This window comes from Nestor notabilis, unplaced genomic scaffold (genome assembly GCF_000696875.1).
Source record: "Nestor notabilis isolate BGI_N333 unplaced genomic scaffold, ASM69687v1 scaffold5568, whole genome shotgun sequence".
Taxonomy (NCBI): Eukaryota; Metazoa; Chordata; class Aves; order Psittaciformes; family Psittacidae; genus Nestor; species Nestor notabilis.
In genome coordinates this window covers 46,699-60,760 of record NW_009939574.1, presented here as the reverse complement: position 1 = coordinate 60,760, position 14,062 = coordinate 46,699, and the positions used below count along the sequence as shown (strand labels likewise).

Below are 14,062 nucleotides of genomic sequence, written 5' to 3'. Positions count from 1 at the left end.
CTAAGGTAAAGAGCTGAGACAAAGCTTTCTCCAGGTTCATGTTTTCCCATTGTTGGGTTTCTTGTGACTCCTGGCAGTGATGGCCTGTTTTGGGGCCATCAAGTCTCTGAACCTGGTGCTACCTGTGGTAGCGCTGATGCTGCCACGGCTCTGCCAGTTTCTCATGCTTTGAAAAGCGTTGGTAGTGGTTGCACAGAATTCAACAGATGTGCATTTGCTAACAGAACGCAGCAAAGAACTGTTCCAAAATTGCAACAAATAACTGAATTTATATCTTTTTGTATGTCTGTTTGAAAGAACTATTTCCTAAATTAGCCTCTGAGCTCGTAATGGCCAGTTAGCCTCCTGGGTTTCAAATCATCTCAGTATTAGATGGGAGCTGCGACACTGTAGGAGGTGTAAGTTGCTAACTACAGGATTATGAATTCCACAGTGCTCTGGAAGAGAAGCCCAGATTTGCTGACACAAACTCCAACTGTGGCTATTAGAGGGATCTGGTTACAGCAAACGTTACGGAGCAGGAAGATCCTTTGTCCAGGGTAAATCTTCACATGAAGTGAGCTGTCATTGATTTGTCTTTCTGATGCAAATCATTGGAGCCTATTAGATCCACAGAGAAACCAGTGTCATACTGAAGTAATTATCTCCATAAACATATTATAGCCTTCAATGCAGACAGATGGCATTTGCAGCAGCCTTCTCTATGTTATGGCAGGATTACTTCCTTGCTTTCTTCTCCTTGTTTGGTTTGGTATTCTTTTAGGTTACCTTCCTTTTTCTGTTTCTCTCCTCTCCCTGGGTGTTTTACGCATGGTCTAAGGGAGCTGTAGAAAACTCTCTGTGTTGAAGGATGGCTCAGCGTCACAGAGTGGCAGATTAACTGCAATGTCTGATTTCAGATTAAATCACGTGGCCCTTTTTATCCAGGAAAAGCCAGCCCTGATAGCGTTAATGAGGCTGACGGGACTGTTGGACACAAAGGACTTGCTTGGAGACTGCCATGTGAGAGTGTAATTAAGGGTAGAGCAAGTACAAGGCTGATAAAGGAGCAGTTTCACTTTTTAAATGGCAAGGTGATTACCAGCATAATGACAGAAAGAAAGGAGAGTCCCAAATCCACATTTGAACAGAAGAAGAGAAATCAGGATTCCTGGGTTTCTTTTGCTCCTCTAGCATCAAGTCACTGACTGAATGAAGAAGGGATATTGGCCATCCCTAACAACTCATTGCGTGTACCTGTATGGTTAAATGGAGATAGCTGGACGTGCTGGGGTGGAGGCTGGCAGTCAGTGTGTGCTCTTCAGATACCATCTCAGTCCCCTCTGGCCAAATAATGAGAACCTTGTGATGAAGGGGTTTTGGTGCTGGTTCTTGGGGTTTTTCAGGGGGAAAAAGGCACAGGGTAGATGCCATTGCTGTGATTTCAGTTACAAGAGAGACAATACAATATTTGGGCTACCAGATGATGCTGGTTATGGTCTAGGAAAATTCTGCTGACGATGAAGGACAGAAATACAAGCTGTTCCCCCACATGTGGCTTTATTGGGAAGATACTAAATGGTGACTGATGGTGGTGTGTGTTTTCAGATGCCCTATTAAGGTGCTTTAGAAGATCTGATTTTCTAAGGTAGATGTTTGGAGATTTCTCTCGGGCATAATTCACCCTGGATACAAAAATGAGTTGCAAGAAGTACCATGCTTTAAAACTTTGGCTTCTTAGAAATCTGAGGGGACCAATTTCATGTTACCTTACTCTGCTAGTGCTGCAAGTACAGGAAATTACAGACTCCATTTGCTAAACGGCAGGAGACTAAATGATTTGTCTCAGTCTCACCAATATTTTTCAGCCCCCATCATGGAGCCTTCCCTATACACTAATGCATGGACAGAAAGTAAATGAATATACAATGTGAAGGAAGGATGACCAATCTCATTCTCTTGGGTAAACCTAAGTCATGGTACTGCGCCAAACAGAAAAAAGCCTGGAGTCTGTGGTGTTCACATTTAGTGCTAGCACAATGTGTTTTAAAAAAGGATGGTTTCTTCTCTTTGTGTCCATTCTGGGTGTCTCATTCTAGCAGGAGCCTGTGCAGGGACCACAGTTTGCAGTGTGCTATTACGGTCTTCTCAGGCGGCTTCTATTGTCCCAATGAGTGGGAAAGGTTGTGTCACGAGAGGTTTCACTAGGATGTGTTTTCTCTGATCCTCAGTACTTTGCATAGTACAGCTGCAGACTGTGCACATTTTAAAACACAGCTTAGGCTGACAGGGAAATGATTCCTGCAGCCGGGCTGGCCTGTGACATGTCTTCTTCAGACTTTTATGAGTGCCTCAGCTTGTGTTTGAGGATAGGGAAAACGAGGACATTTGGGTGACCCTGTGCTTATCTCAGACGTTGAACTATTTGTGTGTACAGAGGAGCAAGACCTAAGAACATGCTCCAGAAGAGGAATTAGGCATCTGGGCAAAAGCTTTTGAAGGTAGTTTGAATTGAGCCTCATCACCCAGAGCTAGCACATGTGGAATGGGAGCGGTGGCGTCAGTAACGCGTTGAATTAACCCAGGGAAAATGAATCCAGGGAAGTTGTGACAACTTTTGAGGTGGGAATCTTCTTTTTTTTTTTTTTTTTTTTTTTTATCATGACACCTGTTGCTCATAGGTACAAATCAAACGAAGAGTATGTGTATGTGCGAGGCCGTGGAAGAGGGAAGTATGTATGTGAGGAGTGTGGAATTCGCTGCAAGAAACCCAGCATGCTGAAGAAACACATTCGCACGCACACAGACGTCAGGCCATATGTCTGCAAGTACTGTAACTTTGCTTTTAAAACCAAAGGTAAGAGACAGTCAGCTCCTAGCTCCTCTGCTGAGTATATTGACTTACAAGCCTTCTTGGGGGTGCTGGTGAAGGGAAAGGGAAAGCCTTCCCAGGGTCTGGAAAAGCCCAGGAGTCGGAGGGAGGGGGATGAGGGAGTCTCAAATTGTCTGCCTTTTTCGGAAGATGACCAGTGGAGAGCAGTGGCTGCTCGTGCCAGCCTGCAGCACAGCATCTGTGCCATCCTTTCCGTGCTTCTTAAAGGGAATGATCTTGAAATGCAGCTTCACTGGCAGGGATTTACAAACCAAACCACCTCAAAATGAGAGCAGTTGCTCCTGGGTACAGGCAACATGCTCGGACTGAGCACCTGGAGACAGTCTTTGGGTGGCTTTTTATGCTGGTGCTCTCTGGATCTGTTTGCGCTGCACATCGTCATCCTTCGCAGTTGCATGTAGCTTCCACATTTCCTATATCATATCAGTAGACTTCTTCTCTTAAAACCTCCATTCCAGAACATCTAGTCATTAATGATCCACGACCTCACTACCACCAGGTATTCTTTGCAAGTGACCTTCATCATTGCCTCAGTGAGTGTGTGAGTGAACTCTTACCAGGAATATGCAAAACCACATGTAGAAAAAAGTCTATTCCAAAAGATATTGGGTAAAGATTTCAAAAGTGCTGGAGGTGCCCAGGTCCCCTTAACTTCTCGTACGAGTGACACCAAGTGTTTGGCAGGTCTCCCCTCCATCTTTGGTTGCAGCAAGTCTTGCAATAAAGATGTCGAGTTCAGTTTCTTGGTTCTAGTTTGACATGGATATGAAATGTTCGTTATCTGTAGCTCCATCATTGCAAATCACAGAAGATGACACAGCTGAGATTGTCAATTACTCAAGAAAAGCATCAACCCCCCCCAAACTGTGCTACCCAAGGGAGCGGCACAGCATGGATATGGGGAGGAGGCACTTGGTGTGTATGGAACATGGCACACGTGCTTACCCCAACATGCTGATGGGGTCATGTCTGTGCAAGACAAGTGACCCAGATGCTGGGTGATTCGGGGTGATCAGTGCCTGGCGCTGATGGCTTTGTTGGTAAAGCTGGTGGGTGATTCTGGGAACCAGCACGCTGGTAATCACTAGGTATATGGGAGCATGGGGAAGTGATACCGAATTTGAGGCTAGATTCTCGTCAGACACGTGCAGCAGATCCGAGCAGCGGTTCTTTCTCTCTCTCCCAGCCTGGAGCTAGTTTTGATTCATTTTCTTTTTCTTTCTCTCTTGCTTTTGTTACTTTGTTCTGAGGTTTTCTTTTGAGAGGTGAATCCATTCAGTGTCTTCCGTCACTTCACCTTGCTTTCCACCATGCTTCTGTTAGGCTTTTATTCAGGATGCTGCAATCAAACCATCCTTTTCACCATTTCTCTAGCTGCTTTGCTCTTCATCTCTGCTCCCTTGAAGCACACGAACTGTCAGCACTGACTGTGCTGATTGCACATTGCAAATAGACACTTGCCTCCAAGGGACTTCCCTTCTTCAGCTTTGCAGGAAACTTGCATGAGGAAGGTAGCATGGAAATTCCTTCAAAAGCAAACCCCAGTGTTGGGATTTAAATGCAGAACTATCTGTTTGCCTATGGATGCATGAGGGGGGAAGAGCTTCCACAGGTCGGTGATTTCAGGACAAATAGTTGGATGATGGTAACTTGGAATTTCATGGAGATGGCTCTTTGCTGGAAGGGGGTGACAGAGCCCTTGGCTGTGTCCTGTGGGCACTCCACATGACTGCAGCAACTGGGTAAAAGCTGTTTGTTTTGCTGATGGAGATATAAGGATCTTTGGAAGAGTTACTGGAAAGGGAGAAAAGGATGAACTTTGTGTGCTGCTAAAATCCTCAGTTAATGTCCACTTATAGAACCGTTGCTGTAGGTGACAGAGCACGAAAGAGAGGGCCAGAGTTTGCAGAACTGGATGGTTCACAGCTTCTTTTGCAGATGTCTAGAATCAGTTTGTTTGTGCCCTGATTCATTAGGATCCTCTTTGCTGGTGGGCAGTTTTGCAACCGCAGTTAGCTGCAGAATGGAGAAGCTGGAGCTCTCGCTACCGGAGTGCACTTGCGAAAAACACAAGCTGAGTTGAAGCTCTTTTAGAAATCATCTTTCCCAAGTTAATTTTAGCCTTCAGCATAAACTCAAGGGGGATATCTGTGGAGCTGTCTTCATGTTGGCTGTGGTAGAGCTCTTCAGCATGATCTAATGCTCTAAACTCTCAAGTAGGCTGGAAGCAGTTAAACATTTGTTTTATTATTATTTCTAATGAGGATCTTTATCTGGTTAAAATGTACCTCCCCCCTCCTTCCTTTACCCCCCCTGGAAACTCCATATCTGTGTTCCAAGAACCGGGAAAACTTCTGCAAAAGAAAGAGCTTTAAATATTTCCCCCTTTTTTACTAATTACCCTGTTTGTCTGCTTTTTGTGCATTTCCATCCCTGTAAGCAGAGCTGTTCCTTCGGGTTACAGAACTGCAGGGAAATTCTTCTTCTTTTTTGTTCTTATTTTAAAGCAAATCCCTGGGATTTTCGTGTGCTCATTGAGCTGATGGGAACAGCAGCCTTGGAAATTTGGTTTGTAAAGATTTATTTGATTTTACGTTTCTGGAGCAGATAGAAATGTGCCTCTTTAATGAGGTGTCTCTACCTCCACTGTAGTAGTGCTCTCCTAAGAGGTTTGTTACCGTGGCCTCCAAGAGGTTGTTTAAAAGAAGTTAAGCAGCTTCTTCATTCTTTTCTTACCAGGAAGGAAATGGAGAAAAACTTGCAGTTTAACAAGTCTCCCTTTCAAGAAGGTCGGGGAGAGCTTTTCCCTTGACCACCTTCCAGAGGGGACACAGGAACCACCAGCCTTCCCTTGTCACTCATCTCTAGACCCTTGAGGGAAGCGCAGCCCCTTCCTTCCCTCCTTCTCTTGGGTGACTTCAGGCTTTGGGTCAGTGTTGGCACGTTCATTCCCCTCCTGTGCAGACACTGTCCATTTCCACAGCTATTTTCCTGTTCTCGTTCAGACTCACATCAGACTCTCATGTCCGATTACTTAAGATTGCTTTACATTTCTGTGTGAATGCTGCTGCCTTTGCTTGGAGGTCAGAAGGGACAAGGAACTTCATATTAATTTAAAAGCTGCTTGTGTAAAGGACATCAGTGCCTGTTGGCTGAAGATACCCATTTGATAGTCTGGTCCACTCACAGTTTCCAGACACCAGACTTCTTCATGTCCTCAGCCATACTCTTCCTTTAATAAATTAGTTTTCAGTTCCTTAAATCAGCACATGACAGGCACTGAGGTTATTGAACATGTTAATGTATTAAATGCATTACCCCCTCAGCCCTTAAAGGCAAGGTTATGGCTGCTCAGTTTATTATTGTTACTGCTCCAGCAGACTCAGCGCTCTGCTGAGCCTCCTCTGGAAACTACAGAGTGGGTCCAACTGGCGGGAAACTCCAGAAGAATTAACTGCTGTTATAGCAGCACAGATCGAGATAGAGATTTGAAGAGTGTCCCTGCACTGTGTGTGCTGGGGCCCTTCCTCAGCAGCCGGGAAGAGGGAAAGGGTCTGAGCATCCCTGTGGAGCCTCTGCTGGGAGGAGGCTTTGTTCCCTCTGCTCCCTGGGATGTCACAAACCTCCAATGCGATGAGGACAGAGTTATCCTCAGGAATTGGCTGCCTGCTCCCTTATGCAATGTGGTGTGAGACGTGTCGTTGGGAACAGAAAATGACCCAGTGGTCCAGACAGGACATGGAACACTGCTAGCAAAAAGGCTCTTTAACTTACCAGGGAAAGGTAAAAAATAACAAGGAATGAGGGCTGGAAGTAAAAGACTGGCAAATTCAAGTGAAATATTAGCTGTTATTTGTTTTAAACAGTGCAGCTATTAAGTCCCAGCACAAGTCTCAATGGGATATATGCTAATTCTCTGTATTTTGAGATCTGCAAATCCAGCCTGGGTACCTTTCTAGAAGATTAGTCTTTGGCTAACACGAGCTGATAGGCTTGATCCAGAAGACGGCTAGTATTTTATAGCCTCTATTAATAGAGGCAGGCAGGCTAGACCTTCAGATTCTCTGCTTTAATATCTAAGTCAATAAGAATAAAGGATAATAACAGTGTTTTGGGGTTTTTTTCCTAATTGAAATCTTTTGTCTGATAAATTACATAAATTAAAGCTTTCCTTCTCATAGTGTCTCACTTGGGGACACTATCTCCATGCCAAGACCTAAATCAAGGGCTATCGCACATAAAACCTACCTCAAGGGTTTATCTGGGATGAAGAGCATTGGCCTGTGGCTGGTTCTCTGTGTGTGAGTGTGTCTCACAGCAAAATGGGTCTGCTACTTGTAGAGAAGCTGTTATTCTCCTTGTGTAGTACTTTAAGAGGAGTATGAAAACCCTTCAGTCTTGCAGAGCTGTGCATGTCTGTATCACAGCATCACCCTGGATGCTGAGATCACGCAGCTGGTAATTTGTTGGGGGCTTTTTGTTGGTGTTAAATTATTCACATTTAAGAGAGAAATAGAAACCATAGTGGTGCATGCCCGGGATAGACGGGATCATTTTTTCCAAGGATCTTCATGTTTCTGTCCCCTATGTTTTGCTTTAACGTTTTAAAAATATGATCATGGATACTCTGAAAAACTAATTTCCCTCTTTCAATTCAACTGGGAAAGCACTTCTAGTCCCTATGAAGCTGCTTTGAGTGCTTTTGGAACACTAGAGCTCTAGCTTTCTCAAAACAACACAAGTATTTAAGCTGCTTTAAGTCCAGAGTAAGACCTCACAGCATTGGAAGAGCTTAAGCAGCCACTATTACATAGTTACAAGCAGGGGTAATGAGAGCACTGTGCTGGTACTGAACATCACCCAGTGCAGCAGTGGTAGGGATGGGGTCACAATTTCCACTGGTTCCTGGATTTATTTAGGTATAGCCAGTGTATTTTAAATCTGGGAACCTTCTGGTAAACAACCCTTAGTGAGGACCACTCACCTGCTTGGGACACTGAAATCCAGCTTCCCCTCCTGTTAGTTTCTCTCTTGCTCCTCCAGATATGTTTTTTCCACTGTTTCCAAGGAAGCAATGCTCTGTGGGTTTGGTTCTTCTTTTTTAACTTGGGAGCCAGAACTCTTTAAGGCAACAAGTTGCTTTGAGTCCTTCCTTGTAGGATTCCTATCCAGCTTTTACTTAGGCAAAGTGGTGTTTGATTTTACTGGAAACTTGCCGAAGGACTTTAGCATTTAATCCTGCCAGCATTAATTAAGGGGTCTAAAAACACAAACTGTAAGAAGAACCCTGATAAGATAAATATGGTTGTCCTCCAAATTGCTCCCAAGGTAATAACTCAACTTCTCAGATGGTGTAAATGAGCCTCGAGCTTTTAACTTCCTGAAAATGATGCAAGCTTAGGGCAGATGAGGATCCAGCCCGCTGAGTCTCCCTTCCCTAAAAGGATAGCAGCATCCCCGTTTTGTGGGGATTTCTTTGTGGCGTGCATGCAGCAAGCTGTGCCTGGATAGACTGTGCACCAAGGGGATTTGCACTGAGAGCTTTGCAGGCTTATCTTGTTCATCAGCGCGTGTGGGTATTGCTTTATCTGACCAAGTGAGAATGAAGGAAGATGGGAAGCAGGCTAGGAAAAAGTGGAAGGGGAAGGAAAGCCAACACTTACTATGAATTGGTCCTTTGGTATTTTGCATAAACTCATTTGCACGTGGGGTTTTGGCATTGCCTGTGCAGGCAGCCTGGGTGGGGAAGGAAGAGGAGAAGCCGTGGCCTTGCCTTGCACAAGGGCAGTTGCCTCCAGTGAAAGACAGTATGAAAGAAAGGGACAGTGGTGGCTTGTCAAGTCAAACTGTTGCTCAGGGTGGAGCTGAGTCAGAGCAGAGGTGCAGTGAAGGGATGGGCACAGAGCTGCAGGCTGCAGAAGTATCTGCCCAAACCCTGCAGCAGCAGAAGGGAGAGTGAGTGTTTGCTGCCGATGGCACTGGAGCGCAGGTGGTGGGGAGGAATTGTATGTACAAACATCCTTTGGACATCTGAAGTGGCCAAGGTGGCTGCTGGATGCCTCTGAGGACCAGAGTCCTTCCCTTGAGCATGGCGAGGTCCCAGTCTTGCCCAGAACATTGCATTCAGCATCCCCGAACCCCTCGAGTAATTGATGTTCTGCCCTTCCAGTTTAGCCAAACCAGATGCATGTAACACAGTGGATTTAAGAGCTTGTTTTGGGGATAATGGTAGCACCAAAATGCCTGGTGGACCTCCCCTCCCAGCTCTTCATGGCGATCACAGCTGAATTCCCGAGGTGCCACAGACCACAAGTTAACCAACACCCCCCTGCTCACACCAGGCATTTACTTGGGCTTATGTTCTGTGTTTATTGTCACTGGAAGGAATCCAGTGAGGGATTTTGCTGTGGTAACTGCACAAAGATGGGTCATTTTTGCCAGCCAAGATGTGATGTGCCGTGATGGACAGGCAGCAGCAGGGTTTGATTTCAACAGACTGAGTCAGTTTGTCTTTTTGCTAGTTAGGTCCAAAATTGAATTCCAGTTCCATGAGACCACAATCTGGACTCGTTGTTTTTGGTGAAGCAGTTTTTCACTTTAAAACAATGGTGATTCACTGGGATCGGAGGTGTCTATGAGAGCATGATCTTGTCTGCATGTGTGGATGTGAACCAGAATCCACAGATCTGATTCACTGGATCTTGTGTCCATCTCTCTGATCAGAACTGGACACAAAGTTCTGGGTGTCTTTGGGTCCAGAACAAAACCCCTGGTCCAAAGTGGAGAATGGCCTCATTCAGAGCAAGGACCTGAGCCAAGCTGGCTTCATCCTCATACCTGAGTGTCCTCCCCATGGGCCTAAGGGTATTTAAGCATGAAGTTGAAAAATAACGCACCTCTTTTATTGGGGCTGTTATGCTGCATTTATTAAATATCCTTTGAATCCACATCCTAGATGGGTGCCAGCTACACAAGTATATATAGTCAGCCTTTGTCTCTCTTGGTCTTTCCTGTTGGAGTTATTCCATTTTGTACAAAACGGGCTAAATAAATAATTCATGGGCTAAAGAGAAACTTAACTTGGTAGCTCATGGCCCTCTTCTGAAGTGGGAGGGTGTCATGGGTAATTCTCTGCTCCGATGAAGAGCTGCTTGTTTATTTATACTATCCAGAGCAGCGGGAGGAGAGGTTGATAGAGACCCTCTATACTCCCACCTAGCTCAGGTGAGAGACTGGGAGACTGTGGATTGCAGGATGCCAGCCGAGGGACCTCGGTCCTCAGCTGAAGGTTAGAATAAAGTGTGAGAATTCCTTTTTTCCTCTTATTTTTCTGGTGAGAACAAGCCTCGTGCTCAGCCCTGCTCTCAGGTGTGGGCTGACAGACAGGCTCATGGCACATCATATTGCTGCTGTGAGCATGGGGGGCTCAGCCAGCTCCTGGGGCCGTGCTGGGATATGAAACAGCCTTTGGTGGAGCTTCAGCAAGAGCACAGGTTTCTTCTAAGCAGCAGCTCAGCCCATAAAGAAATGTGGGAGAGGAAAGGGAAAAATAGGACATAGTTGTTTTTTTTCCTACCCTGTGTATTTCTCTCCATTCCACCTTCCTACCTTTTCCCCCTCAGCAAAGGTTGCCCTTTGTTCACCATTTCCCTTGGATATCAGCAGGGTTAATAACTGTCTAATTAACCTGCCTGTAATTTGGGAGTTAGACTTAGCGATGTGCCACTGTGCCCACGAGTGATCCCATCCCACTGTCTCAGAGCAGTAACTGATGCCCCCACATCCCACACCCTCCCCTTGCAGAGGCTCCTTTTACCACCCCGGGCCCTGAGGAAGCCTCATTAGTGCTGCCAGACCCTGGTTCATGGGGCTTCAGAGACTGCCCATGACTCCTCCTGCTCCAGGGAGCAGAGAGCTTTAGCCTGGCACTGCCTGTCAGAGCATCCGAGCCATCCTGCAAGGGGGGGAGATGGTGGTTGTAGGGATTTTTCCCTGTTTCTGGCATCTCGAGCACTCATTTTGGTAGTAGCGGTTTGCCCTGTGGTGCTAAGGAGCTCCTCACCTCCAGGCAGGTGACCCTTTGTGCTGGGATGAGGTGGGAGGTGATACTAGATTGAGATGTGTTTCTGTTCCCTGCTTCCCTACCATTTTTCATTGCTGCACCATCACAGCTGAAAGCGAGCCCGGACTTCTCTGCCTCCAAACCCAAATGTGTACCACAACTGTTTTTTCAGGTTGCACAACACCTGAAAGGTCTCACAGCCCTGCCAGCACCTCCTCTTCCATCCCAGCGCAGCAGCAAAGGAATGAAAGGGAGGACTTAGTCTTGTGTCACAGGGGATTTGCAATGGATAGTGGTTTGGGGAGAGTCAGAGGCCTCCTTTGTCTGGTTCAGAGCCAAATTATTAACTTGGAACTGCTGAGCTTGCAAAACAGGGGAAAAAAGAGCCATATTGAGCAAAATATGTTTTCTGCTTCTTTTCAGGGAATCTGACTAAACATATGAAGTCAAAGGCCCACAGCAAAAAATGTCAGGAGATGGGCGTGTTGGTATCTTCACTGGTGGATCTGGAAGCCGAAGAAGGTAAAATCTTTCACATTATAAACCTGCTTTTGCTGCTAAGAGAGGGCAAAAATCCATTCAGGCAGGAGACGTGCTGCATAGAGCATCCTTTCAAAGATGGGGAGCAGTTTTGCTCACCCAGGCTCCGTCCAGCACACAAGGTGGAGGGGAGTTTCTGCTTGCAGGGTGTGGGTTATGGGGCCATCCTGGGAGGCTGCATCCATGGGACAAGTGTGAGCCTGTGTCTCCCTTCTGAGGGTTGCACGTGTTTGTCTGAAGTCTTTCGGTTGGCTGTCGATAAGGGTAAAGAGCAGGGAGCATCCTGCACATGGGCTATACACATAAGAAGCATGAGAAGATGCTGCTTGGTATTTTGGGGTATCTCTGGCAGGGAGTTCAGGGGCTCCATGATATGCTTTGGGTCTCTCCTGGCCACAGAAGCAGCAAAACAAGACCCACCCCTCAGGAGGATGTACTGCATTGCATAAGGCTGTGAACCTAGACTTTGCTGCAAGCACATTGTGGTGGGTGGAGGAGAAAAAAATCAGTCCCAGCACCTCGGCTGGGATGTGACAGCTTATTTTACTGGAGCTGAAGTGATGAACATAAGCATGGGGGTGACGCTTTGGTGCGTGGCCCGCGCAGGCTGTGGTGATGTTCTTGCAGAGCAGATGCACTCCAGCAATATAGGAGAATTAATGATTCAGGGGATGCTTTCCTCCTGAAAGGGCCTCTGGAGAAGGACTTTTCCCTAAGGGTCATCTTCTAGGGACCTGCTCATCTTCCTGTATTGGGTTGATCCCAGAAGACCACAAACTACCAGTGCAAACCTGGGCTGTGTCTGGAGGGACTTGTGCACATATGAGCTGCTTCTGTCTCTTCAGGGAGGCCCAGCTTGGACCACTGCTGGAGTCCTCAGCATACCAGGATGGCGTGTGCGCAGCTGCTTCCTGCATCCCTCACTCTCATGGGTCCTTTCTATGTGTAGGATGAAGGTGAATCACCCAGGTCAGAAATAATCTGGGAGGTTTCTCAGTAGGAAAAGAGCCAGCAAAGCTGAAATGAGATATTGCTTTGACATTTAATGGCATTATTCCGAGTGCTTTACAAGAAGATACATTTACCCTGACTCACCTGCTTATTTCTTTCACCTACTTCTGCACACACACACACACACATGAAGTCTGCCCAAGGCTCTGTAAATGCAGGAGTCTGCCTGCTCTTGGAGAAGGACGCATGACTCCCTTATTCAGTCATTTCCGCCTCGGTTTATAGTATCTGCAGCTGAATTTCCCTGAAGTCATCCCAAGAAGCACATCTCCAGGGAAGCTGGGCAGCATCAGGCAGGAGTGTGGTGACCATAAGCACTTCTGACTCCATCCGAAATGCTGGGAAGGGAAGGTGAAGATTTCCAAGCTGGGAGATGAAGGAGCATCGGGAAGTCTTATGCACACTGAGCTGTTTGAGCTGGGAAAGGATCTTTTACCCAAATCATTGGAAGCTGCAGCCCAACAGCTGTGAAGGGCTCAGTTATGTGTCCCCGGGGAGCAGTTAGATGTTTTGAGGATTGTTATTCTGTTTCCTTTAGCAAGACCCTGAGTATTCAGGCCTGGAGCCGCAGCACAGGAATGACGGGGAAGAAGCTTTAGGGGGAGCAGATCTCAGCTCCTCGTGAAGTTTGAGTCATCTGCGTTTGTGTTCAGGGAGTCAGTTGTGCTTGTAGGAAACGCTGCAGAAGCTGGGAAGGGAAAGGAGGCTCTGGGAGCACAGGTCTGCCTCTGTCACAGTGCCTTTATTCCTGGATAAAGCAGTGCCTCGGAGCAGGGTGGTGTTTTCTGTTTGCTTTGCGTTGCCGGCTGGGCATGACACCATTGACCCTTCCTGGCTGCCACCCCAGAAACCCCAGTGTGAAAGCAGCTCTTGTGGCTGCCTTTAGCATTCCCCCCCCCGCCTCCGTTTCCTGTTTCACCCCCACTCTGTCTCACCCCAAACCATGCTGGTTCCCCCATCGCTGGGATTCGTCGTGCCGCAGCCCGCAAGGGTTTGCTGGCAATGGGTTAAAATGAACTTCGCAAAAGACACGGCGCCACGGTTATTTTTGTTAAGTGAACATCAGCTGAGCAAGTTCTGGAGCCGGCAGCCAGGGAATGTCAGCGCGGCAGGAACAACAAACAACGCTTATCACCCCACTCCCCTGCTGAGGTCAAGTCCATCAGAGGCTTTATTGGGAAAGGGGCTGGTTCCCGGGACATGAGCAGTGCCACATGCTCCCGGCTTCCGAGGTGATTGAAAATCACTGCATTTCCCTATGTAGCCCGTGGTGGGAAGGGAGTTTGCTCCCTTGTGGTGCAGGTGGTTCACAGGGCTGGGCAGCCTGGGCACCTTCCGAGGTGCTTTAAGTCTCAGTTTTGGGATATTGAAGCTCAGATATGCAGCATGTTGTATCCTTGGGGTATCTCCACGTTCATTAATTGCACTGTGCTGGGGGCCTACAAGGATGCTGGAGAGGGGCTTTTCATCAAGGACTGTAGTGATAGGACAAGGGGTGATGGGTTTAAACTGAGACAGGGGAAGTTCAGCTTAGATATAAGGCAGAAGCTCTTCCCTGTGAGGGTGCTGAGGCGCTG

General features: G+C 47.0%; 1 protein-coding gene across 1 annotated transcript in view; it reads left to right on the top strand.

Moving 5' to 3' along the window:
• HIVEP3 (human immunodeficiency virus type I enhancer binding protein 3) overlaps positions 1 to 14,062 on the top strand; it is a gene marked incomplete at both ends in the record, with an annotated part of 53,682 nt that overhangs the window by 34,788 nt on the left and 4,832 nt on the right. The window contains 3 exons of the mRNA XM_010019934.1: positions 2,661 to 2,836; positions 11,358 to 11,456; positions 12,943 to 12,952. Of these exons, the coding sequence (XP_010018236.1) occupies positions 2,661 to 2,836; positions 11,358 to 11,456; positions 12,943 to 12,952 (285 nt within the window). The remainder of the gene's footprint in view (positions 1 to 2,660; positions 2,837 to 11,357; positions 11,457 to 12,942; positions 12,953 to 14,062) is intronic.